Source organism: Rhopilema esculentum, chromosome 16, assembly GCF_057945365.1.
Source record: "Rhopilema esculentum isolate cy_ngs chromosome 16, ASM5794536v1, whole genome shotgun sequence".
In the NCBI taxonomy this organism is placed as follows: Eukaryota; Metazoa; Cnidaria; class Scyphozoa; order Rhizostomeae; family Rhizostomatidae; genus Rhopilema; species Rhopilema esculentum.
Genome location: NC_142830.1, coordinates 15,778,032 through 15,803,880, shown reverse-complemented (window position 1 = coordinate 15,803,880; position 25,849 = coordinate 15,778,032). Strand labels below are relative to the sequence as shown.

At 35.0% G+C, this 25,849-nt stretch overlaps 1 protein-coding gene across 3 annotated transcripts; it reads left to right on the top strand.

Moving 5' to 3' along the window:
- Positions 1 to 8,339: 8,339 nt before the first annotated feature.
- Positions 8,340 to 21,150, top strand: LOC135682538 (uncharacterized). 3 transcript variants are annotated; one of them, XM_089112890.1, is made up of 4 exons: positions 8,404 to 8,489; positions 9,301 to 9,356; positions 14,606 to 14,714; positions 20,439 to 21,150. In XM_089112890.1, the coding sequence occupies exons 3-4, from the start codon at positions 14,633 to 14,635 to the stop codon at positions 21,071 to 21,073; spliced, it is 717 nt and encodes a 238-aa protein (XP_088969016.1). In that variant the 5' UTR covers positions 8,404 to 8,489; positions 9,301 to 9,356; positions 14,606 to 14,632; the 3' UTR covers positions 21,074 to 21,150. The 3 variants fall into 3 exon arrangements, with proteins under 3 accessions (XP_088969017.1, XP_065053543.2, XP_088969016.1); XM_089112891.1 differs by lacking the exon at positions 9,301 to 9,356 and having other exon boundaries at positions 8,340 to 8,489; positions 20,442 to 21,150; XM_065197471.2 differs by lacking the exon at positions 9,301 to 9,356 and having other exon boundaries at positions 8,340 to 8,489.
- The last annotated feature ends 4,699 nt before the right edge of the window (positions 21,151 to 25,849 follow it).

The following is a 25,849-nucleotide window of genomic DNA, read 5'->3' as shown; positions in this document are numbered from 1 at the left end:
TCAAATTTTCTCCCACAGTAACCTAAAATTTCCTCCGATGGGGGGAGGGAAGGGGCTAGGTGCTTCTGACAGAGGGGCTGTAGCCCCCCTAGCCCTCCCCTGGCGCCACCACTGATTTCACCCTTTAAATACAAAACTTGGGTCTATTTTCAACTTTTGGACTTAAATTGCAAAACTTTTCAAAAGGCGGACACTTCCAATTAGCGGAAACCTTGCTCTGGCCCCGACGGTGTCCGCTAATTGGTGTCCCCCATCATTTTGCAACCTGCAACATTTTCCAATCAATTCCAAGGAGAGAAATCTTCTGGAATTTGTCAATGCTTTCATTGACAGGGATTTCACTTGCGTAATTCTCAAGGCCTTCATATTCTTCTTTCACTTCTTTCTTTTAGATGGTATACACTTCTTTCAGATGGCATACTCATGTCAATCATAATGCATGTCATTTCTTTCTTGTCCTTGATAATGATCTCAGGTCTGTTAGCTTTCATCTTTTTGGGAAGTGCTTCGGGAAGTGCATTTTCTGAGCATTTAGAAGTGCTTTATCTTGACATTGCAAAGTGTTTTGCGGGCACTGGGAATTGCTTTACTGGTCATCGGGAAGTGCATTCTGAGCAATGAGAGGTGCTTTCTGTGTACTGTTTCCAAAATAAAGATTCTTTAATTAACAAATACATTTTTAACAATCAAACTAAATCATTAGTTTCTGGTACTCAATTTATTTGCTGATTTTATTGTTAAAAAGTGGTCTCTTGGCATGGAGAATCGCTTCTAAGGCTACGTTCACACTACTCCGTATTCGTTTCGCTCAGTTTTCGTTGATGAAAAAGATGTCCGCTCACACTAATCCGTTTTCGTATGAATACGGTGTGAATACGATCGGTGTTTACACTACTCCAACATAAACGCTGTTGGTGGCCTCATTTTTGGAAAGAGGCGTTCATGAATCCTCAACTTAAATAAAAGTGAATCGTGAAAAACTTTGTTGTAACAGCTACCAGTCCATTGTGAATTCTCAATTTCAAAATTTTTGAGATTTGGTGTGCTACAAAGCACGTAATTTGTTGCCGATGTTAGCGTATTCAAATGTCTCCGTTTTTGATGTTCACACTGAAAACGGAGCGTATTCAATATGCACAGTATTCGAAAGTATCTGTTTTCTTTAGCGTTTTCAAACGACTCCGTTTTCTAAGCAGAGTAGTGTGAATGCAAGGCAAAAACGGATTAGTTTGAATCCGTTTTCATTTGAAAATGGAGTAGTGTGAACGGGCCCTAAGTATCATCCGGTTCGGGGAGAGCAACTTCTTGGCACTGGGAAGTGATTTATATGGGCTTAGAAAGGGCTTTTGTGGCCTTGAAAAATCTTCTTCTGTGCGTTCAGGAGAGCTTTTTTGGCATTGAAAAATGGTTCTGATTATTGAAAAGAGCTTTTTCACGGCAAGGACTTTCGTGAAAAACTTCTGTATTTGCTTTTCTGAATTTGATCATCAATAACAATGTCAAAAATTGTTGCTTCTTGCAATATCTATATGCTCTAAATCAATTTTTTATTTGACACAAATATTGTAGACCATTTCAAAAATTCATCTCTTTATCCTTAGAGTCATTTACTTTTAGGCGCATTCTTCTTAACTTGCTGCAATTAAAGCTACTTCTTTTGCTTATTTCTTGCCGACTATTCATGCCTGTTTTCATTTAAAATGTAGAATACTTGTTCATGTAATGAGGTAGAAATATCTGCCAGATATTAAACAATAATTGGTACCTAGATTAGCGGAGCTTATTCTATTTTACCGTTTCAGATAAATGTTTAAATTAGGCTTTTTTCGCTGTTCTTAATCTGAGGTAAAGCATAGGAAATTTCATCGCTACAAACAGGGACGGAGCCATTTTTAAAAGAGTCTGATGTCGGTTGCGTATAGCAAACATGAATTAGGCTGATAAGCGGCTTTGTGCATTAATTGGGCCTTCTTGAATATGCCCAACATCTGCCAGCCTGATGAAGTTCCTCAACATTTTCTCTTCTCTATCCTCAATGATGATTTCGACTCAGAAACAGCTCTTTAATTCAAACTGAATTTTGTTTTATAAACAGATGGAAAACGATACTTTCCTTAGTAATTTAATCTAAACGAAATATTTAGGTGCAAAATTTAGAACACAAGTTAGAAACTAATTAAAATTGTACTTTTCCGGCGTGTCATGAAGTGCACGAAACGGTTTAGGCAGAGCTGTTTTCGCTAATTGGTTTATAGAACACGATGGTTTTAAGTTGCTACTCCAAGATTCATGTATACTGCGATCATCAGGCAACCTATTATGTATGACAGAAAACTTAGATGGTGACTATGAATAAAAAATTTCGAATCTTACATTTAATGGTGCATCATGCAAACCGATAAATTTAGTAAAAGGACACCATGTCTCGGCAGTTCCGTGCTATCTACAGATTGGTTTATCAAAATATTTATAGATACAGAAGATAGACATCAAATTCTGATTTCAAGTCAAGATGCAAATTATCTAAAGTCCGATCTACAGAAAGTATTTAATTTTGGGTGACATAGTTGCTAATATTTGGTAAGGTATCATTAGATAGTCGTTAAAACTTGGTAAGGTATACTGTATTAATTTAACTAAATTTTCCAAAAAAGATCATTCATTTAAAGTTATTTAGCTGAAACAATTTCTTACAGTAAACGGAAATATATTTTTTTGGACAAGCTATGAGTGAAAATACTTCTATTATGATGACCATTTCTTCCTTTCCATTATATGCACTCTTTTCTTTAACGCTAACAGCATTTGAAAAGATTGCGCTAGAAAATGCTGTCTTCAGCAAGGAAAAATTTGAAAAAACTCATTTGGAATACTTTAATTAACTTTTCTGAGTGCACCTTACCTACTTTGAAAAGTTTTCTTTGTTTGTCAGTTTTTAGGAATTACAGTATATTATAGTGTCGCTAACGTTTGTTCCATGCTTAAAGTGGCCAGGAGCATTTAACATACCGCTGCAAGGTTTGCTTTATGTTGCCTCGAGCTATAACACCGGCTGCAAACAGCAGACTAAGAAATAAACTGACAAAATAGAATTTAAAATGGCGAGACAAGGGAGGCGGCAATAAAACCATTATTTAAGCCGACTTAAACTAATGGGACGAGATTTTAAATTGACAAGGCAAACATTGTTGTCTGCAGATTTTTTCGGTAATTAAGCGGCTAAAATAACATGCATAATGATTCAAGTATGATAATTAATGTGTTTGGTTTGTTAACTGATATTGTAAAGGTGACCTTTCTCAATCGTTAATGCTTGGTAATTCTTGCAGCACCTGCACAAGCAAATAACAAACGATTTATTGTCTTTGTTTTACAGCGCAATTTCATAAATTCATTCATTTTCTAAATGATATTTATGCAAAACATTTTTTGTTCTGCAATAGCCTATTAGGTTAGACATATAATATACACAAAAAATAGATTTTTTGAAGGAAAGTTGTCTTATGGTATTAAAAACTGTCTCTATATATTTATATATATATATATTGTGCCTTTCAAATAGAGCTATTTTGATATCAATAAAAGCCAGACATGTGACGTAAAAGATCGATCGAGTTTTACTTGCTAACTGCATCATCCGGTCACTTCTTAACATTTCAATTGATAAAATAACATTGGTAAACATTAGAGAAAGAGGACTTGGGATGACCTATAACAATGATAATATCTAACTGAAAAAGTTTTTGTACTGAAGTAACCTTACTTACCTTTGAACAAGGTCAACAAAAAACTACAAATGCTAAGTCACCATCCTTATTCATTCATTCTTTATAGCACATTTTCGGTTAGGTATTGCCCTGACGTTGCTTCGAACTTTTAAGAACCATCATATTTATTTGCACAAATATTAAGTGCAAAATTTATATCAATTTTACATTTACTCGCAAGATATTTTCACGTTTTGAAAGCCTCACTACCTATAAGAAAACAATTGTAAACTCGCAATCCTTCTTACAAGCATCTTTCTTTCTTAAAATGAAGTAAAAAAGGATCATTACTTGCAATACAGAAAATTATTTGATTATGTTTCTCCGTATGTTTGCTTAAAGCACATTTTCAAATACAATAACTTTAAAAGTGAAGAGTAAAGCTTCACAAGCATCGCATGGTGGCCAATGGCGACCAGACCGGTTCTGTCGAATTACTTTCTACAGGCTTGGATCTAAATGGTGGTATCATGTCAGATTCTGGTATCTTGTTTTGAAGTAATGATATTAAGAACTTGATAATAAATGAAATAGAGAGAATTAAAAGGGAGCAAACAGCGAGCTGACACGTTTTCTATCTGTAAGGCATTGTTCGAAAAGCATGGCCTAACCGAAAACATCGTTGTTATTGCCGTAGATTTCATGATGAAACATGGCATGCTGAAAAGCCTTTTCATGCAGGAGACGAATCATTCAGCATCCCGGATAGCATAGAAACAAATGAAAGTACTATAGAATCGGAAAAAGAAATAGGAAAAGGAACTGAAAAAAAATATCACTTGATGAAGATAAGCTGATAGAGAAGAATAAAGGACATTATAAGGATTCACCAAGACCTCCAAACGATGAAGCCATGACCTTGGAATTTCGCGTTGGTGAGAAAATCTCTTGAACAGGAATGCGAAGGAAAGTCACAAAATGAAGATAAGACATCGGAGAAAAAGGAATCCGAAGGATCTATTTGCTGCACCAGTTTTTTGTTTCAAGAGAACGCATCAAATCGTTTGGAAATGTTAGAGACAAACTTAGCATTAGCTGCAAAACGTTTAACAGAACTTGAGGAGAAGAATGGAAATAAAAACAATGACTTACCTTTAAACAAAATATTGAACAGGCTCTGAATCAATGAGAGAATCAAAATATCCAAGCAGAAAATTAAAAATGAAAAATTTAAGCTTTGAAACTTAAAGAGCAAAAAATTGGAAAAGATTTTACAAAACAATACCAAAATACCAAAAACATATCTTGCAACGAGCCTAGTTTGTTTACAGACGAAAATACCACAAAAAACATCACCAGATGAAAATCAAAGACAGGTGCGCCCAAGAGAATTATCAAACACTGGGTCATTGTCAGAATACCCAAGTGAATATTTCAAATCACCATCGGCCAGCAAAGATGGATGGCAAGTACCAAAGTTGCATGCAGCAAGGTCTAAGACTGCCTCAAGTGCGCAACCTGTTATTAAAACAAATAATCACTTTAGCTCCCTTGCTAGCAACAGAGGATGTAATTCAGTGGATAATCCGTGGGGACTGTCAGAAAAACCAAAAGGTTATTCCATTTGAACAACAAGAGACAAAGAAGGCAAAGGCAGCAGGTACCCAGTATAAGTGAAAAATGCAACCCTTTGGAAAATCATAAGAAGAAAAATCACGAGGGACCTCTAAATACCAATAGCTATGCTGCAGTAGCACCACAAACAAGAAACTATCATACATCTGCAAATAACACTACACAGAGGCGAAATCAAAGAAATGCTAGAAATGTTGTCCAAGGTGAGCAATCCTACGTTGAAGCTGTACAAAAAAGATTTCCTAATGCAACCGCTTTCACTGCTGACCCTCGAGAATGGCAAAGTAACAAATAATTTCAATCCAATGATGACCCTAGAGGACCTCGCAAAACAAAGGTTGCAATTGTTGGAGACTCGATGCTGCGAGGGATAGGGAGACAGGATATAAACAGAGAAGTGAAACGAAAAAAACTTATGTGAAGACGTTTCCTGGTGCTACGGTGGGACATATAAAGTGGCATGTCACACCATCACTTGACATGAGCCCTGACAAAATAATATTTATGTGTAGGACAAATAATCTCCGAAATGGTCACTCAAACCAAGTTGCAAAAGAGATCATTGAGCTGGCCATCAACACAAAAAAGTTGCTGTATCGAGCATTGTACGGAGAACAGACAGTTTGGGTTTGGATGAGAAGAGAAAGAATGTCATTACAATATTAGAACAGGAATTACCAAAGCATGACATAGATTTTATTAACAATTACAGTGTACAAGACGAAAACTTAGATCGTTGGGGGCTCCACCTAAATTATACCGGTAAAAACCTCCTCACAGGTTAAGAAGTTTCCAGAGAAGATCGTAGCAGCGCTATTAAGCAAACCCTCGAAAGCAAGCCCGTATTCTATGTAAATAAATTAGCAGGGTCTGATTCTTCCAATTCAACTTCTAGCAAAGTTTCATCAGCAGAGAATTCATCAGGACCGAGTAGCGAGTCTGACAGTAATGATATCGATAAGTTTTTCAGTCTAAGGGCTGAATATGCCGGGAACTTGCTCATAGGGTTTAAACATAAACAGTCTTAGAAATAAAATCACTGATCTCAGAATGATCGCTGAAAGATGTTTACCTGGTGTATTAGTCATAGAAAAAACAAAATTAAACTCGGATTTCAACGGAATCTTTTCTCATTAATAATTACAAAAAACCAACAACGCCTGGATAGGTCTGAATTTTGAGGAGGTCTTATGCAATACTCAAAGAAAAGCATTATTTGAAATAGGTTGCCCAATTTTGAAGTCTCCTCTCTTGAACTATTGTGTTCTGAACTCGTGGTTGCAAGAAATAAATTGATAATTTATAGCATTTACCGCCCTCCAAATGCTAATATAGAAACATTTTTCTCAGATCTATTTGTAATGGATCCTTTCTCAGATCATTTTTCTTAGATCTCTTTTTTCTCAGAACATTATTGTAATGGGCGATATCAATAAGAATTTTTTCGAAACAGGTCTAAGTGACTATAATAGTCTTGTTGCTACCACTATGAAATCAACAGTTCCTAGGTTAAAACCGAAACAAATAAAGTATCGCAGCTTCAAAAAGTTTGTCAAAGAGAATTTCTTGAGCGATGTAAAGCATGCCCAATTGTGAATGCAACGGGACTAGCCCGGATAAATCCTACGACCACCTGACAAACTTTGTCCGAAATAAAGTGGACAAACACGCTTCAATCAATAAGAAGTTTCTAACGGGAAACAATGCACCCTTCATGAACCCAGAGCTGAAAAAGCGATGCACCCTTCAGAGCAAAATGAAGTAGCCTTCAAGATACAACCAAATCGCTGCGTTGCTCTCCGTAAAAAAGCCATAAAGAATCACTTCAAGAGAGTTACAAGCAATGGTCTCATGTCCAATAATGCTTTCTGGGACCTGGTAAAACCTTTCCTCTCAAATAAGGGTGTTCTAGCTGGTACCGATATTTACCTGATTAAAGATGACAAAATAGTCACTGATGACTATGATTTAGGTGAGATTTTTAATGATTATTACATAAATATTGTCAAAAATACTTGCGGAAAGAATTCTTCCAGTATCGGCAATGCGAATTCGATTGGCGATACTGGAAGGCTCCTTTCCTATTTTGTCTCATTTTTAGAAAAGAACCTTGAAAGTGGATCGGAAATCTAATTTCTTTGCTTTGTAGATGTAGGCGGAGAGAAAGGCAGGATATGCTGTCCGCCGGATCCTGTGAATCTTGCAATGGCTAATAATACGAGTAATAATCAAGAACAAAGGAAAACGAGGACAAAATTTCAATGTATTGAGATAGAACTTCGAAACAAAATTGATTCAATAGATACTAATATTTCGCTCCAGCATACACTGCTTCATCAGGTTTCTTTTAGTCACTTTATTCCACAAATCACGTAAAAATGTTGTGCCTGTATTTTGTATCAATCCTCATACATGATAATTGGAGTTAAAGTCATATTTTGCAACATAATTCTATTTAGAAATCCACCTGGCTTGTCCCATAAGGAATTTTGGCTTCCAAATTTGCTGCTTTGATTGCTTTAAATTGACGGAAAGCAGTAAAGTCAACCTTAAGCCCTAAACAACTGCATTCTCTGGATTTCATATTTATAATAAATATTTGCAAAAAAAATTTTTAAAAGCTTTTATCATCATTTGAAATAGCTTTTTTAATACAAAATCAGTAAGTTCAGCATAATTATGCTAGATTACAGAACAAAAACAACGGGGCAAACATGGCTTCAGAAACGGTTATATCTAATAACTGGCTGCGCACATGGTTTTGGAATATGATTTGCAAAGTTCTATTGGAAAGTGATGAGACATCGCTAAGCGATCATAAACGGCAAAATGTCAAAGCTCAGCTTAGGTGACTTCATGCCGTAGTTAATCAATATTTAATGCAGGCTTCTAAGGGGTAATGAGCTTAACTAGAGAAATGCAAAGATTGAGTCATTTGGTAATATGAGGCCCCTTTATGATCCATCCAAACGATTTTTCATCATTGAGAATCATTGATAAATAATTGATGACCGTAGCCTGATTTCATTATAAATGTACCAGTTGCACACTTTATCAGCCATTCGGGCACGAACATTGATGCGGTCAAAGTGACGCACGACAAGAAGAAATTTGGCCAAGAACAAAGCTGCCAATATCTAGCATCAGGTAAGCAAAAAATGTTAAATTTGAAAACTCGTATCTACCAAGAAATCAAGACAAAGTTAGACAAAATTTTAATTCTACCCTTTATAGTATTTACAATAACAAACTCTTAAATCTATAGATGATTCGTACCGCACAGTTTATAGCCGTCAAACTAAAGGTGGCCAAGAAGATGGAGCCTAAAGGTGGAGCCTTTGCTTGATATTAAATTTAGTTCAACAGTAGTATCATGTTCTTAGTGATACTGTTTGGCCTAGCAAGAGACACTATTCAAAAAACATTTGAATAAGATAAATTATTTCTCAGCTTTAATCAATATCTGATTACTCGGTTAATCTCTCAAACTGTACAGTAAAATTTGCCTCATTGATAAATGAAATTATAAAGAAGAACAAGACATTGTGCTATTTTGAATTCTATAAAGTAGGCTTGTTGAAATACTGAGGCTTGTTATATCTGTAAGAATTTCAAAACTAAAGTCCTTCTAAAAAAATACAATTGCATTGTAAGCCTTTTTATTTGTTTTATCCAGAGTGGATTTTACCTTCCTTTTTATCTCAGAGGGGGTTTGATATTACTTGACGATAATAAATTATTAGATTCGGCAAACCTAAAATGAACAGCGAAGGTTTTTGCCAGATCCAAACCTTTTCCCATCAAAACCATCAAATAGTAGATAACAATTTCACTACAGAACAGTTGATATTATCTAAAAGTGAATATTTTGTAACTTAAATGATACTATTTGTACGATCTCTCAATGAACACAAGGTCAAGCGATAACATCTGATCGTTGAAAACCTTAATTTCCTAGAAAGAAGTGCAGTATATTCTTTCACTGGAAATTTCTAAGTATTTCAAATAAGTCAGGTATGTGCTGCAAAGTTTTTTAACTGCTTTTACTTTTATTTGATGCTATCCAAAAATCAGTAAGCTAAATTACGAACACTAGTTGAAAGAAATTGTCAATAAATCTAATACAAAACATAATAACAGCAATAACATGAATAAACTGGAAAGTCAAAGCATTTTCTCTAAAAGTTTTTTTTAAGAAATGTTCAAATGATCAATGATGTTACCGATTGGTGGCAGTTTGCAATCAAGGTTGTGAAGGTACAACAAGATCTGTTCTACTTTTTCTTCTGTTCGCCACCTGCTCATTGCACCTTCACTGAAAATAATACCGAACATTCAAAGTTAATTGTTATCAATAAACAATAAAAAATATATTTTCGCGGCTGAATATTGCTACAAAGTTAAGTTTTATGCAATCAGTTATTTTCAGTCCGATCAAGTTGGATTTCTAGTATAAGTCAGTTTCTTTTTCATAGGAACGAAATGTCAAGTACTTTTTTGTAAATGCAGCTGCTCAATAGCGATCCGTACTTGCGCCCATTACCTTCTTCCCATTACTTGGTTCTATTAATTAAACGCACTTTCGCAAGTTTTTAAAACTTTTTCATTGTGAAGCGTCATGCCGTTTGGGTTCTATTGAATTTTAATAGGTCTAAGTTTAAGGTAAGCCATGACTGTATTGATCAAAATCCCATTTCGCGTGCAGACAGGATTGAATAAAACAAATTCTTTTCGAAAATGTTCTCCTTTGCATCTTATCATCAATCAACATCATTTTAAAGAAAATGTACCTTTTCCAATTCTGCAGCTTTTTCAATTTGTGATGTTTACATAGGTTACATGAATTACATAGTTACAAAGAAAGGGACACTGATTTTAGATAATTAACAGTCTAGGAAACTTTCCTTATATCTACAAAAAAGTTTGACTGGATGTTTTGCTTGCCAATAGAAAAAGCATGTTTCTTGTGCATGAATAAGCTTCAGATGAAATTGTAACTTGCAAACTAAGCCAGATTTGGCAGGAAATTTTTTTCGGGTGAAAAGAAAATATTTAGAGCTGATAGAGCTGCAATTGCCAAAACTTTAAAAAAAACACTGCAAAGGTAATAGTATTAATATATTTTGGCTCCTCACTGACACATTACATATTTCTTTCAATATCAATCTTTATATGAGATTCTAAATGATAAGCTTTTTGTTAATTACATAAAAAACATAATTTTAAAACAGGTATCTTTTAAGGCATTTAATTATGCATCACTGGAAGATTCCTAAATGGGTCCTTTTTCTTGTCCTATCAGTGAAAAAAATCAGCACTTCAACCCCACTGGCCAAAATCGATCTGGGTTCCTTTCCCATTCTTTTGTAAACAGAAAGAATTTCTGGATAGTGCTAGCTCCATTAAATTTTTGCAAAACCACTAGTCGCAACTGCAAAAAATGTTTTTTTGACAACCAATGAGTATAACTTGTTTTCTACAGAAAAGAAAAAGCTATATATAACCTAATTGAATTTCATGTGAATGACAGACAATGTTCATGTTTTCGTTTTATGTTTCCTGGCATTGACGATAATTCTTTGATGCCTGTCTAGCTAACTTTTCAAACTGAAATATATAAGAATTGAAAAGGAAAAATAAACCTGTGTGTTAAAAATTGAACTTAAAGAAGTGGCACATGGATAGACCTTGCTGTTAAATTTGCCAGGAAACTTGAAGAAAAGACAAAATACATAGCTGGGAATGGTAGGGAGAACAGTACTGAAGCTGCCAAAGTGATTTCTATGTTAGAAAAAGAACTTGAAACAGAATGTGGGATCGATGAGAAACCATTTGGCTAGATCGGATTGGACATCAATTGTCAATTGTGGCCTATCAACATGACAAAGAAAGTTATCATTCTTCTTATAAATGCACATTCATCGAATCCTAGCTGCTGTTATGCAAATGATTAGTGATTCGGACAATAAATGGCTTTATCTTTAGGCAGCTAATTTGAAAAATGAAGAAAAAAGACAAAATTTTGCATATTCAATTTTAACGCTTCGCTTTGACGTCACACAGACAGCAAAGAAAGGCTCAAGTATGCTTTAGGCCACTTACCAATAATCCGTACACAATGAGGCAACCCGACTTTAGAAAGTTGATAATTTAGGGAGCTCCTTGTAATGGAGCCATCTTTGGGTGCGAGCAGTGCAAAGCAGTGCAAAGCAGTGCAAAGCAGTGCAAAGCAGTGCAAAGCAGTGCAAAGCAGTGCAAAGCAGTGCAAAGCAGTGCAAAGCAGTGCAAAGCAGTGCAAAGCAGTGCAAAGCAGTGCAAAGCAGTGCAAAGCAGTGCAAAGCAGTGCAAAGCAGTGCAAAGCAGTGCAAAGCAGTGCAAAGCAGTGCAAAGCAGTGCAAAGCAGTGCAAAGCAGTGCAAAGCAGTGCAAAGCAGTGCAAAGCAGTGCAAAGCAGTGCAAAGCAGTGCAAAGCAGTGCAAAGTAGTGCAGATACTTTGATTTTCTTAATCCTTCTTGCGCTCAATGTCATGAAGAGCAAGTTGAAGCAAAAGGTGACAGGAATGGGCCTTCAAGATCTTTTCAGAAGATCATATCAATCATTTAGCTTTAGCTTGCCTTTCGGCAAAGATGGACAGAAGTATTGATGTATTCAATCAAGCTTTAGAATTCTGGTGCTAATGCTCTCTCTCTTTTATTTATTTTTGATTTGTTTGATTTGGTATCCAGATTAACATCTCTAAAGTTCTATGCTTTAAGTCGCCATAAGTCCAAAATGCAGCAAATAACCTGATATTGTTTTTGCTATTAGACACGGCAATATAGTTGCTGCACAAAACAATCTATCGACACTGATGTTTCCCAATGTCTTTTTTTAACCAAACTCCGAATATCAAGAAGCAAAGGTCATGAAAATGACAAGTTCATTTCAATTTGTTCGAAGGAAACAGTATGTTTGCTAGTTTTTTTTGCAAGGTATATTTATAAGTTAGTCCAGAGGAACCCACTATTTGTGATTTCTAATAAAAAGAAAACTCTAGAAAACATTTATAAAATTACCATGGGATGCATGTGCACAGGCGTTAAGATATCTTTTGCACTTGTCAAGATATATATAATTAATTTGATTTCCAACCGCATTATTTATTTTAAATTGGTCAATTTAAGGCATCCTTTTCCAAGCTGTAAATAATTTGATTCAACATTGATCGTTATCCACTTCACAACATCCTTTTATAACTACAGCATGGAGTGTTTATAAAAGCAGTAAATTCTCAATTTTTGCCTATATGAAAATGTAGAAGCACTACACTTCCTTTATGGCCATTTTCTGTGTAGAAAGGAATACAACACGCGGTCCCTCTCCCATTTAGATTTTGTCCCAGCAACACTGTAACACCAGTTTAAAAAAAGAAAGGCAGAAATCTTAAGTCTAGTCAGTCATTCTCTGTGGTATCAAGGAAAGATGCAATCTTTTTAATGTAATTTTTATAAGTTGAGTTATTAAAAACAAATAAGAACCAATAAATCATAGCAAATGTATGAATATGATACAGGGGATTTTTGTTTAACTGTGAATTTTTGAGTTGCCTGTCCAAAAAAAGGTTTTTTTTCAAAGGTATGCAACCACTTAAACTGTAAACATAACACTTGGTTAATCCAACCCCATCAATTTTTTTTACCTTTATATGTTATCATTCAATACAGACAAATGGATTTTTTATCATTAAAAAGACATGGTTTCAGAACTCTGTTAACCATAATGAAATAGTACCACATCTTTTAATATAAGTGACAAATAACTTTATGAAAAATATTACTCCATGTTGACCAGACTATGATATTATAAAAAGAGCTAGGGTTTTTAGTAAATAGCATCAGCTCTGTTCCTTGCCTTTTTCATTGTCAACAAACAAGAACATTACAGAATTTATAAACCTCTTTAGATAAACTTTTGCAACAAAATTGGTGTGTGTAAATTCTTAACAATAAGACTTACTGGGAGGGGGGGGAGATAAATTTGGATAATTCCAAAGCAGGGCAGGGGCGTTATTTAGTTGTCTAATGAATGCTTATAGCAACTGGGCTTTGATGGACAATTATGTTATTATCAAAGTTCTGGTTTACACTGAAGCTCTGCTCAATCACTCAAATAATGATGCGATTTCATTTACTGTATGTGATTAGGCCCAGATTTACGTTTTTCCGTTCGAGATTGTGTATAGCCAGCATAACTGCCAAAGTTACAGTGATAATACCCAATGTCCCTTTTATTTGATTCCAAGCGAGTGAAGCTGCGAGAGGTGGATATGGTATTTTGCCTCAAACGTGTGCTTAGTTGGTTGATTTATTTGGTAACTTTTTGCATCTAGAATTGAATAGATTATATATGCATTGGGACTCTGCTGCCCTGGTTTATAAATAAAAAATTCATAAAATCTCTCTCCTAGATGTGAACTCGCGATGGTCGTCTACTTCAATGCATTAACTATGTTTGGGTTTCAAGCTGAGTTTATCAGTGATAAGCAATTTAGGTTTCTTTTTGGTGTAACTTCATGCCGTGGAAAATTTGGGGCCCTTTATATCGCAAAATCTCCGTTTTGGAGCAGTTACTATAGCTCAAACACAGAATTGTCAGAAAAGACGTCATGTGCAGTATAGTACCACAGGCCAATTTATACTTAGGTTTAAGAAGATCAACCAATCTCTCGATTTCTATCAGGCCTTTTGCGTTGCTTTTTAGAATTATATTTCAGATTATATTCTACGGTCCTTAATTGGTATTTAAAATAATTGACAGAATGATGTCGATAACTTTTTGGCGGCACAAAACTTGAAAAAGGCTTTGAAAAATTTCACTACATAATAACTTTTCAAACTTTTTCGTGTAACACCCCTCGGCATATAAAACGTCAGAATAAGGGTACGAAAGAACACAATGTTAAATATATAGCCAATTTTGAATCAAAATAGGCCAATCAGAGAAATGCGAGCACTGACCGGCATTATTAGTGGCTGGTCAGGGGCTGCCTTTCGTAAGCCAATTTTGAGTTGGTACTGCCAAAAAAAGGTTTGTATTAAAACTTTGAAGCAGGCTCAGCCTACACAAATAGCTGGCAAAGCTGTGAAAATACAATAGGGATTAGTGTAAGCATTATCAATGTTTTTGAAATGTCAATCGGAAACATGGTCAAGATTTCTTTTTTTTGTATGTCAGGTACAATCATTTGTATGTCAGATTTTGTTTAAAACACTCTTTTTTCACAGGAAATAAAAAAAGACTTTAAAACAAGAATGGGTGTCATAAAATTGGCGTTGGTTTTCGTTACCTTGGTGTCCTTTGCAAACGGAAGATCTACAGAAAAAAGAACAGAGAGTAAGTTATTTCAATCAAAAATTAAGTTTGCTACACAGATGTGACATATCTACATGGAAGACTGGCAGGGGCGCACATTCAAATTTTGATTGGAAAGGGGGTTGTATAGATTATTATCAATTACAACAATTACATCCAGTATACCATATACATTTCTCTTCGCTTGCATCTTTAAGCCGTATTTAGAGGCCAATAAATTAATCAATTAAAAATGCACAACTTATCATAATTTTTAGTAAAATATATTATTCTGACTGTGTCTAGTTCTATTAAGAAGTGCCAGTTTAAACATTTTGTCAAGAAATCGGCGAATAAAATATTGCCAAGGCCGGAGAAACGAATCAAAAAGGGAAAAATATCAAACATGGTATATTAGGATAGCTAGAAACTATATCTAAAACTGATTTTGAATGGTGGAAAATCTGGGGCGATATTTTCATGCTTTTTTCATCATTATGCACCATAGTTTTGTCTATTGAAATGTTGACATGAGATAGGAAAGGCCTTGCAAAACTTTTGAATAACCTTTTTATGTATTGTAAAGGTATGAAAAAAAGATGGAGGAAAAAATAAATGAAACACGTATTATAAAAAAACATTAACTTGAAAAATCAACAAAAGAACTTAAAACTAAAGATGAATTTTGTAATTTTGTGATATTATTCTAAAAAATCTTTTTTGAATTTTTCTGGTAACAGAGTACTTTTTGCAAGAAAGACTCTCGATTTGAACAACTTTCAAAGTGTGCTGGTCAAAATAAATTTCGATAGAATTAATAATCATATTTTGATTTTCTCTTAGTTAGTATGAATGGATGCTCGAGATAATCAAACAACAAAGCTTTTTTTATGATACTTCTAAGGAACAAATATGCCGATTAGTTCTTGCTCACATCCTCAAAAATGTTCTTTCCATCAGATTTTTCAACAACTGAATCATTCTCAATTTGATCAATATCCCCATAGCTAACGAGATGCTCGGAGTCACATTTTGAACTTTGAAGATTGGAATAAGATGTTTTAGCCGAATTTGGCTCGTAGCTCATGCCCCATGGCTGGAAACCTATAAAGCCTCACTTTCACGGGCCAATTGTGGCTTTGAAGGTTTTCTGCCACGAGCAAAAACCGGCTGAAACAATCATCTCTTATATTCATCTTGGCCTCTTGTGGAATCCTAAAAGGTTTATTTCATTCATCTTTTATTTTTTCAACCATACGTTACGCAATATATATACCCAGTTGTGGATGGAAAGAGACCAACCAATCAGAAATGCGAGCACACGACTGTTGTGCTTTCACAGTCAGCATTTACTAGAAAACTCCGATTGTGCAAAAAATTGTAATGGCGACATGTTTCGGACTATTGGTATAGCCCGATCGTCGTTCTATTTAGCAGTTTGGAGTCTATCTACACCAACATGAAAAAACCACTATTGTGTAGGAACAAGGACTTCGTTTTCACCTTAGGACTGCGTTGGTAACAATCTTAGTAGGCAAGCGGCACTGATTGGGCAACCTCAACTGTCTTTTTCTCACGTTTTTGATCGATCCACAACTGGGTATATATATTTCCTAGCCTAAAGTTTTCGATCTATAACGTTTTATACTCTTAAGAGTGTCAGATTAAAAGCTTTAGTAGCAAGTTTCAAAAATCTTGTTTTTCCTCAATGCCATTTTAAAACGCTTTTTAGCATCATATTTAGCTTTTTCATCATATTTAGAAATTCAAAATAATTAACAAACTCTGTAAAATGACAGTTTCAAGACAGATTTATTGCCTAAAAGGGTGCACCTCCATTCAAACATATTTTGCACTCTCGCATTTAAGGCAGAGTTTGTGACTTTGACCTCTTCTGCTCATCCTGTACGTGAAAAATTTGGGCAGAAATATACGTAGACGACATTAGCAGAACATGCTCTGCTGAAGGCTCGTAGGAAATTGCAATGATCTTAAAACTGAGGTTGAATGAGGCAAAATTAAGTAAGCTTTAGTAACAATAAAACAGGATGTATGGTAATTGCTCACCAACGAGGAGGAGAAGATGATATAAGTTGAAATTATTGAAAAAAATATTCAACAAGAAATGAAATATTTAGGAATCAATTTCGATGAAAACCCTACTTGGAACAGGCAGTACAAAGCTCAAAAGTAATCTTTCTTCATTAGGAAACATAAAAACACATTCCTATAATTTGAATTAAACAAGGTTTACAGGGGACTTTTTTGAAGTGATTTAAGATATTGCGATGAATTATGGAGCGGTCTGTCCACTGCAAAGCTTGAACATCTTCAGCGTCTCCATAATAAAGATCAGGCAATAATAGAGAATATTTGCTTTAGGGATGGATTAAATCGTATTTGGATGGTTTTTTCGAACAAAATGAAATGTGACAGAGCCACAATGACATTTGAAATGATTAAGGACTTTTCCCGGACAGCCTCAGAGCTAGATTTTTCACAAGGTCAGAGATATTTAGTTATTCCTCTAGTTGCCAGCTTCATATAGATTACCCATGGTAAAATATGAAGTCCTCAACTTGAAGTTTCTTTACTTTGGTGACAAAACATGGAGTGAAAATCAAAGCTACATCAGAATGAGCCCCATAATCTCCATGGTCAAAAGAATCTTTAAGGAATTTTTATAAAGTTGATAGCTTTCCAAAAGTACAACATCATCTTTTTATTTGAATTTTATCAAAAAACAATGGTTAATTCATTTATTATAGTAGTAGTAATTTGCGTATGCTAATAAGGTACTGGTGGATCAAAGATAAAGAAATAATGAGGCAGGGATAATTCATAAAAAATAAATAAGGGGTCTTAATGACAATATTTTAAAAGAGTTCTTATATCATCATAGCTGCAGTTTGAGCTGTAAATGCCTAAAGGTACTATTTTCCAACGCATTTTGCTAGCCTCACAAAATTCCTATTGGTTGGACTATACAATAGCTTTATTGTTTAGTATCCGAACAGCAAGGTAAGTATGATTCTCAACATTTTCACGATCATAAACGTCCTGCAATACCTATCGTGAACTCTAAACGCTTCAATACTTTCTGGCCTTCACTGATATGAGATTTCTTCCCTCCTCTAAGATTTGAGTATCAGCAAGATTGAGTACATTAGATACTCTTCCAATAGCTGTGATAAGCGAATTTTTTGGCATTAAGTGCTCCCCTTTATAAAAACTATGAGCGTTTTTTAAGTATACCGATTTAATTTCCTGATCAAATGTGGTCCCGGTAAAGGAAGGAAAGTAAAAATGAAAGTGGGAAAATCTATTTCTACTATTATTTTTATGCAGATATTGAAATATGAAATCATTGGCTTTGAATTTATAAAAAAATGTCCAACGTTGCCTTACGTTTTACTTAATTTTGTTAAACTTTATTAATGCAGTCGCTTAGCAGTTGAATTGTGCATTTCCATGATACAAGCATGACATCTGGTACAATTACACAGTTTGACATGCTGAAATAGATGAGATGCAGCCCCTACTTCAAAAACGCCCCCAAAAGGTATTTTTAGACAGGGGTAACTGTACCCAGTCCTACTTTGAGTCTTCCATGTTTAATTTTAAACTTAAAGGGTTTAAAACCAAAACTATGTTTCTGGCGTAATTTGAGATGCTGAATATGATGAGATGTAGGCTCTACTTCAAAAACGCCCCAAAGCTATTTTCAGACTTGGCTACTTGTACCTAGTCTTCCTTCGGGTCTTCCTCCATAGCTTTTACTATGCAACCTATTATCCCGAAACTCAGTATTCTGGCGTAATTTTACATGCTGAATAAGAGAAGATGCAAAACTCACTTCAAAATTCCCCCGAAGCAATCTTTAGACATGGTTATTAAGATGAAAATCCTGGAGGAATTGCCTTCCATAATATAGGCCTGCTTTGCTTGCGAAATTTTAATACAATTCTTAAGTCGATTTTTGTGTAAAAAGGAACCTCTTTCCTTCATTCACTGAAATACGCTGACACGAAGGATCCCACAGCAAAACCAATGCATCTAAAAAAACGACATTTGTTCATTAGTAACTGCATCTGTAGCAGTGACGTAACAAAACAGTTCGCGACCCTTAGGAATACTTTGTTAGAGGCCCTTGAACAATGATATTAATTTTAATAACTAGGAAAAAAGAAATCAGCGATCAATAATTTATGTGATAAAAACATTGAAATATCAATAGGAAGCAAAACACTTTCTTGTAGTGAAAAATATCAAACAGGTTGATTATCAGGCATTCGCTGAAAGTCATTTTTCCTATCAGAAGTGTCGCTTAGAGAAGAAATACGGCCAACGCCACAAATTTAAAAGTGGAGAGTTGAAACTAATGAGTTGAGATTGGTTTAATAGTTTAAAGTCTTTGATATTTTGGGGTTAACAAAGGGATGCTGGAGGTATATGAGAACAAAACGAAAGGCTTTTCCGATGGAGAAGGAAATTGGCCTGGGAATTTTTTGCTACCACACCCTCCAGTTCGGCTTTAAACAACATAATATTATGTGTTGCACCACTAAACTACTTCTATTATTTTACTACAATTTTCCCTGCTTCAGTTCTTGGATTCTTTTAGAAGAATTTTTTACTTTGAATTTTTTGTCATGGTGGAGTGACAAAAAGAGAGTAAAGGAGAGAAAAACAAAAAAGACAAAATATTCTAAGTGGCCAAAAGAGACAAATAAATATGAGTACTTTGAATGCTTTCGTCAGGATTGGTCAAATGAAAAAAACCATTTACATTGTATTGGAAAGTGCCGCTAATGTTTTTCTAGTACCGATAACTCTGCACTTTTCAGAAAAAAGGTACCCCTAAAAAATGACAGGTCCTCGTACCTTCAAAAATGTTAAGGTACCCCCCCCCCCCCCGAACATTTGTCTGTGAAACTTTCTGGTTAAGGCTATCAATCGATCAGAACGGTAAGATAGGATGATGTCCAGAAATTGCAATACGAAGAGGGAGGTACTGTAAGATGACTGCTACGATGACGCCACAAATGACTTTGTTGTACTCGCCCTCAAAGAACATCAGTCGTGTGAAAAGGAACTTTGTTTATTTATTTGCTTCTTGTCAAGTTTATCACTGTAAAATATGCCGCATATTCAAAGTGGACTGTATTTACATTCTAACGTTGTTTGGACCTTCGTTGTAGGCTGATGATATTTGAGGTGGAGCTAAAATGTGTTAGTACATTGCAGTGTACAAATTTTGAACAATTTACAGTAACATCTATTTTGTTGATTTAAGTTAATGTGTGGAAATATCAACTTGAACAGTGTGAATAGTATGTTGTTCACTAATGAATCATCATAAACAGAAGGTATCTTTTTTGTACTGTACTTGTTGACAACCTGGGAGACAGAGTAGTAGTAATAAGAAAATTTTTCCTGTGTGTTTTTCTTTCTTTTATTTCTTGCTTGCTTGCAAATGATGAAAATGCTGTACTAGTCAATAGTCAGAAGCCAATCATTCTGCAAACTTTACATGCTTTTGGCTGCCTTTTAAAATAACCATATGAAAATGAAATGTTCCAATTCTCAATGGTTGATTAACCAGAAATAAGTTTCACAAATTAGAAGTAAGCGTTTTATTTTCGAGCGTGGTCAAATGAGCGTGGCATATCCGTATCTGAGCCTGACCATCCTACCAAACCTGGCTTCGACATTTTACACTTATCAATGGGATTTAGAAGTTTACGTTTCTTTGTTTTTTTACAGTAGACGCGGAAGCTAATGAGCTTACAATCGACCAACGGAGAGAACCATTTGAAAACGACCTCGATATTGATATATACAAGGCTGCAATTCGATCAGGAAAGCGCGATTGTACTTCACCAATGTGTTGGTTCAGACCTGGCAAGCGAGGGATGCTTCCCAGATTCACGCTAGGTTCAAGTAAAAGAAAATCAAATGATAGAAATGGAGAGTCCTGTAACTCACCAATGTGCTGGTTTAGAGCTGGTAAAAAGAGGGCTTTTGATTTTGGGGAAATCGCAAAAAGGCTGTTACTCAGAAAACCAGCATTGAAAAGGTTCTTGCATAATGTGATGCATAGGCATAAAAAGCTTCAAAGGCAGGTTTCAGAAGATAATTGTGATTCACCAATGTGCTGGTTTCGACCAGGTCGACAAGTAAATGACGAAAAGAAAAAGAAAGAAAAAAGAGTCATCAATATGAATTCTGGCGAGAGGTATTTCAAGACACAGACTCAAAAGCGGGCGGGTCTGACAGCAACAGGTAAAAAGGAAACCAGTACAAAATTATCAGTAGGTAGAGGAAGAAATGTCGATACGCACGGAGCAGCAGAGGATTCAGACTACCAAACATGGAAGAAAGAATACGTTGTAGACTAAAAAATATATTTGTTTATTAATCAGCTTTGCTACCCAACGTAGAGATCATCTTGTTATCAATATTATTGTTCTTGGCATTCCTGGAGATTATTTATATGCATTTCTGCGTCTAAAGAATTTTCGTCTTTTTCTGAATAGCTAGTCATATCGCAAGTCAACTTTTACCGGGCAGTACGTATGTTAAAATTCAGTTTGCGCTAAACAATGCAAAGTCAAACAACACCCAGTTGCTGATCAAAATAGGCCAATCAGAAAAATGTGAGAACATGACCGGTATCCTGTCAGTACTGCGTGTCCAAGAGGAAACACCAACTACTTCTGTCTACACAATAGCTGCTTCATTGTTTTTATGTAGATGGATTACAAAACTGTTAGATGAAAAAACGACCTAAATAAGCCTTGTCCCGACTTGACTTGAAAGTAGTGGGTCTGTGTAACCGAGAGCAAAATCGCGTATGAGCGTTTCCTAGAATTATGCAAAGGATTACGCGTCATTCATATGACTAAATTGAACAACAGCGTGAACAGTAGTTTGCCGGGGCAGTTCACGCATTCAAGTAGCAAAAAGAAATGAGTGAAAATTCAAAGTTTCTTTCTATTTTGTAAGATCATTTCACAATGATGCTTGAAAGGCTTGAATATATCATGACGACTAGATAATTGTCTCCTGGCACGAAAATAGAAACACTCCAAAAACTTGAAGATTAATTTTTATTAAAACACACGCATGTTGTTGATAACTCTTTTCTATTGTGTTGATGAACGTTAAAAAATCATTTTTAAACATCAGAATTTCTAATTTCAAACAACAACTCAAACAACAAACAATCGCTATCACGAAGAAAATAATTTATGAAACGTACAAGGCATAGGCCTAGGCCTACTGCTATTTTACTTTTTGGTTTCAATTTCTTATCGCTACTCCGAAAGTCATGCTTTTCGTTATCGAATACACCAGATCTTGTCCCAAAAAATCATTCTTTACATTACATTCAAGACAAATTAGTAAATAGCTCTCTTCTACCATGCAAAATTAAATGTCTACTCAAAGCAAATCGATTGCTTGCCAAGCCAATTATACTTTGATTGCTGCAGTAGATCCCATCAACCGCTGTAAAATGAGCAAGATTGGCCCACAGCCCCTTTAAACTCTGTTTAGGTCAGAACCAATGAAGTGTCACAACGAAAACTTTCAACATCAAATAGCTGAGTAGCAAATTCTTCTAACAAATAAATCTATATCATACCGCCACAACTGATCAAAGCAATTAGCGATTCTTCTTGCATTATAACACCGACCAGTGATAATTATGCAAATGTATGTATGTTTGCATCTATGTAAACAATTTCAACATTTTATTTGTGAGTATTGATCGTTTTTCACTTTTAAGATGTGATCAGTTGATGGAGATTTTGTTCATATTATTTATACCAAGGTTACAAAGTCAACCTTAAAGCCACTGTGTAAGGAACTAAAGCCAGGCTTCTTGGCATTGTCCTCCCAATGTGTCGAATGACATTACTGATATTGAGAAGAACTTGAAGTTTCGTGACAAGGAAAGCAAGTTTTTGATTGGCTGAGTGACCAGAATTCCCCACGCTTTTATCACTACCCTGTCTAAGGACACAACCTGTTTCAATTCTCAAAATAAACTGTTATTAACTAAAGAGATAATAAGAATTTTTGGAGCAGACTTTCAACTGACAACTTAAAGAAGTACGGAAACCCCCAAAAGGTGAACAAACTGGTATTTTTGATTTGTTTCAAACTTTTCGGTTTTAGGCCAAGGAAAAAGTGATAATCAGCAAAATTTTGAAATGATTTATCCCTGAATGCGGAGACCGTTCTCTTTAACAGTTTGTAGTGATGGATTTATGAAATTCTAATGTACGGAATTTGTTTTGATTATTCCGTGAAAATGATTTCACAGAAGAAGAATTTACAGAAGAACCGGATCCAACTCTAGCAGAAATAGAACATGCCATTAAAGAACTTGCGTATAATAAAGCTCCAGGTATTGACAACATCCCCATTGAACTGGTAAAAAATACTGGCAAAGAAACACTCAACATCATATGCAAGCTGTGTCAGCTAATCTGGAAAACCACTGACTGGCCAGTAGATTGGAAAAGATCTGTCTTCTTGTCGCTGCCAAAGAAAGGCGATATTAGAGAATGTTCAAATAATCGAAAAATATCCTTGATTGTTCACATGAGCAAAATACTTCTGAAAATAATCCAGAAAAGACTAACACCGTATATTGACAGAGAAATATCAATTGAGCAAGCTGGATTTACTAAAGGAAGGGGAACTAGAGACCAAATTGCAAAACTTCAGATGGATATTGGAAAAGGTACGCGAAGTAAAGAAAGAAATATATTTTTGTTTCATTGATTACAGCAAAGCATTCGACTGTGTGGACTATAAAACTATGTAGTTTGTGATGAGAAAGATGGGAATTCCAGAACATCTAATAATCTTGATTAAGAATCTTTACCATAAACAAGAAGCGCATGTACGAACAATGTATGGGCCAACAGATTGGTTTGAAATCAGCAAAGGAGTGAGACAAGGCTGTATTCTATCTCCATACCTTTTTAATTTATATGGTGAAATTATTATGAGAAATGCAGGACTATATGAAAACAACATCGGAATAAAAGTAAATGGTAGACTCATTAATAACTTAAGGTATGCAGATGACACGACCCTGATTGCCGAAACCAAAGAAGATCTGGAAGAACTTATCAGAAATGTTAAAAAAGCAAGCAAGGAAAAAGGGCTACTACTAAATTTAAAAAAAATAAAAGTAATGACGACGACAGAAAATACCAACTTTGAAGTCGATGGGGAATCCATCGAGGTAGTACAGGAATTAAATGTTCCTGGCTGTACATTAACCAGAACCTCTGATCACACAAAAGAAATTAGAAGGAGGCTAATGCTGGGTAGGAAGGCTATGACCAATTTGACAACGATAATGAAAGACAAAAACATCACACTAAATACCAAGATAAGAATAATCGAAGCATTAGTATTTCCTGTTGTTACATATGGAAGTGAGACATGGGTAATAAGAAAAGCAGAAATGAAAAAGATTGAAGCCTTTGAACTTTGGGTATGGAGAAGACTCCTAAGGGTGCCGTGGACATCTAGAAGAACGAATGAATGGGTACTAGGCCAAATATAAAAACAGAAAGATCATTATTCAACACCATCAGAAAGAGGCAATTAACCTATTTTGGCCACATAAATAGAGCAGACAACAGTTTAGAAAAACTGATAATGCAAGGAAAAATTGAAGGGAAAAGAGGTAGAGGAAGACCTACTACAAAGTGGTTTGACAACATTAAGACGATGACAACAAGAAATGTTTATCAGCTCAACAAAGAAACTAAAAATAGAGCTGAATGGAGACGTCAGGTTCATAACATCACTAGGGGTCAAACGACCTGAAGACAACTACAACAACAATGTACGGAAACCCCCAAAAGGTTAACAAACTGGTATTTTTTATTTTTTCAAACTTTTCGATTTTGGCCCGGGAAAGGTGACAATCAGCGAAATTTTGAAATAATTCTTCACTGAATGCGGAGACCGTTCTCTTTAACAGTTTGCAGTGATAGATTTATGAAATTCTAATGTACGGAAACACCCAAATAGTGAACAAACTGGTATTTTTTATTTTTTTCAATCTTTTCAATTTTAGGCTAGGGAAAAAGTGATACTCAGCGGACTTTGATGCAACCAAACCAAACTCTCAGCTTTTTCAGTAAGCAATTGTTTCAAGATGTAGTGCTTTTCACTGGAGATGGATGGATGGGGAAGATAGCAGTGTAATTTGCCGAGCTAACTGAATTTTAGTTTAAATTTTCTAGACATTTAGCAGCATATTCAGAAACTGTTAAGCCTTTTAAAAACATTTTATGATAAGAACAATAAGGTTGTGATTAATAGATAGAGAATGCCAAAACTTTCTTTCATTTCTTTTTAGTTTTTTGGTTGATTATCACATGCAATAAAACTGTTTTGACACAGAATTAAAGTCAACTGACTCACAGAGCTTTATGTAGTGGAAAGTACTTGTTTAAATAAAATGACCAGATACAAGTCAAGCATGTTTCTGATCTTGATAGTTAAACAAATAGTTTTTTGCTTTAGCATTTTGCACCTAGTCTTTTCTATTATTTTAGATACCTTTATTTCTCAAATTGACTTTGCATATCCATTGGCCCATTTGTTATATTCATCTATCAGTTCTATTGTTGTTGTTAGGTAATGATGATGGCTTTGAAATACATTCAATAAATTGATCATAAGATTATTTGTGGAAAAGATTACCAAAAAGCTCTCATTCAGTTTCATGTGATTTATTGTTTCATTTACAAATTTCAATAAATTTCAATTAAACTGTATTTCTGTAAACCGTAAAGGCTGCTGAATGGAAATAAGTCTGAGTTTGAGTTTAAATTAATGTAACAGGGATACCTGTTCTTTGAAGAGATAAATTTATTGCGAGAATTGCTGTGATATGTTTTTAAATACTGTCGTTTGAATACGTTTAAGGTTGCGTATAGATATGTATCATTGGCAAGAGTAGCACTGAATCATCTAAAGAAAAAGAAGCAGTTACAAAATTTGCCAATATGATTGAATTTAGGGTTGAAATTCGAGAAAACTGTAAATATCAATATAAAGTTTATCAAAAAATACGTAGAAATTAATGAAGGGCTCTCACTCAATAGAAATGTGCATGTGTAGCTTGTATGTTTGCG

Excerpts from the sequence above, each read along its gene's own strand:
- LOC135682538 (XM_065197471.2), top strand. The coding sequence starts at position 14,633 with ATGGGTGTCATAAAATTGGCGTTGGTTTTCGTTACCTTGGTGTCCTTT. Across the intron at positions 14,715-20,438 it reads TACAGAAAAAAGAACAGAGA|TAGACGCGGAAGCTAATGAG; the intron begins GTAAGTTATTTC and ends GTTTTTTTACAG.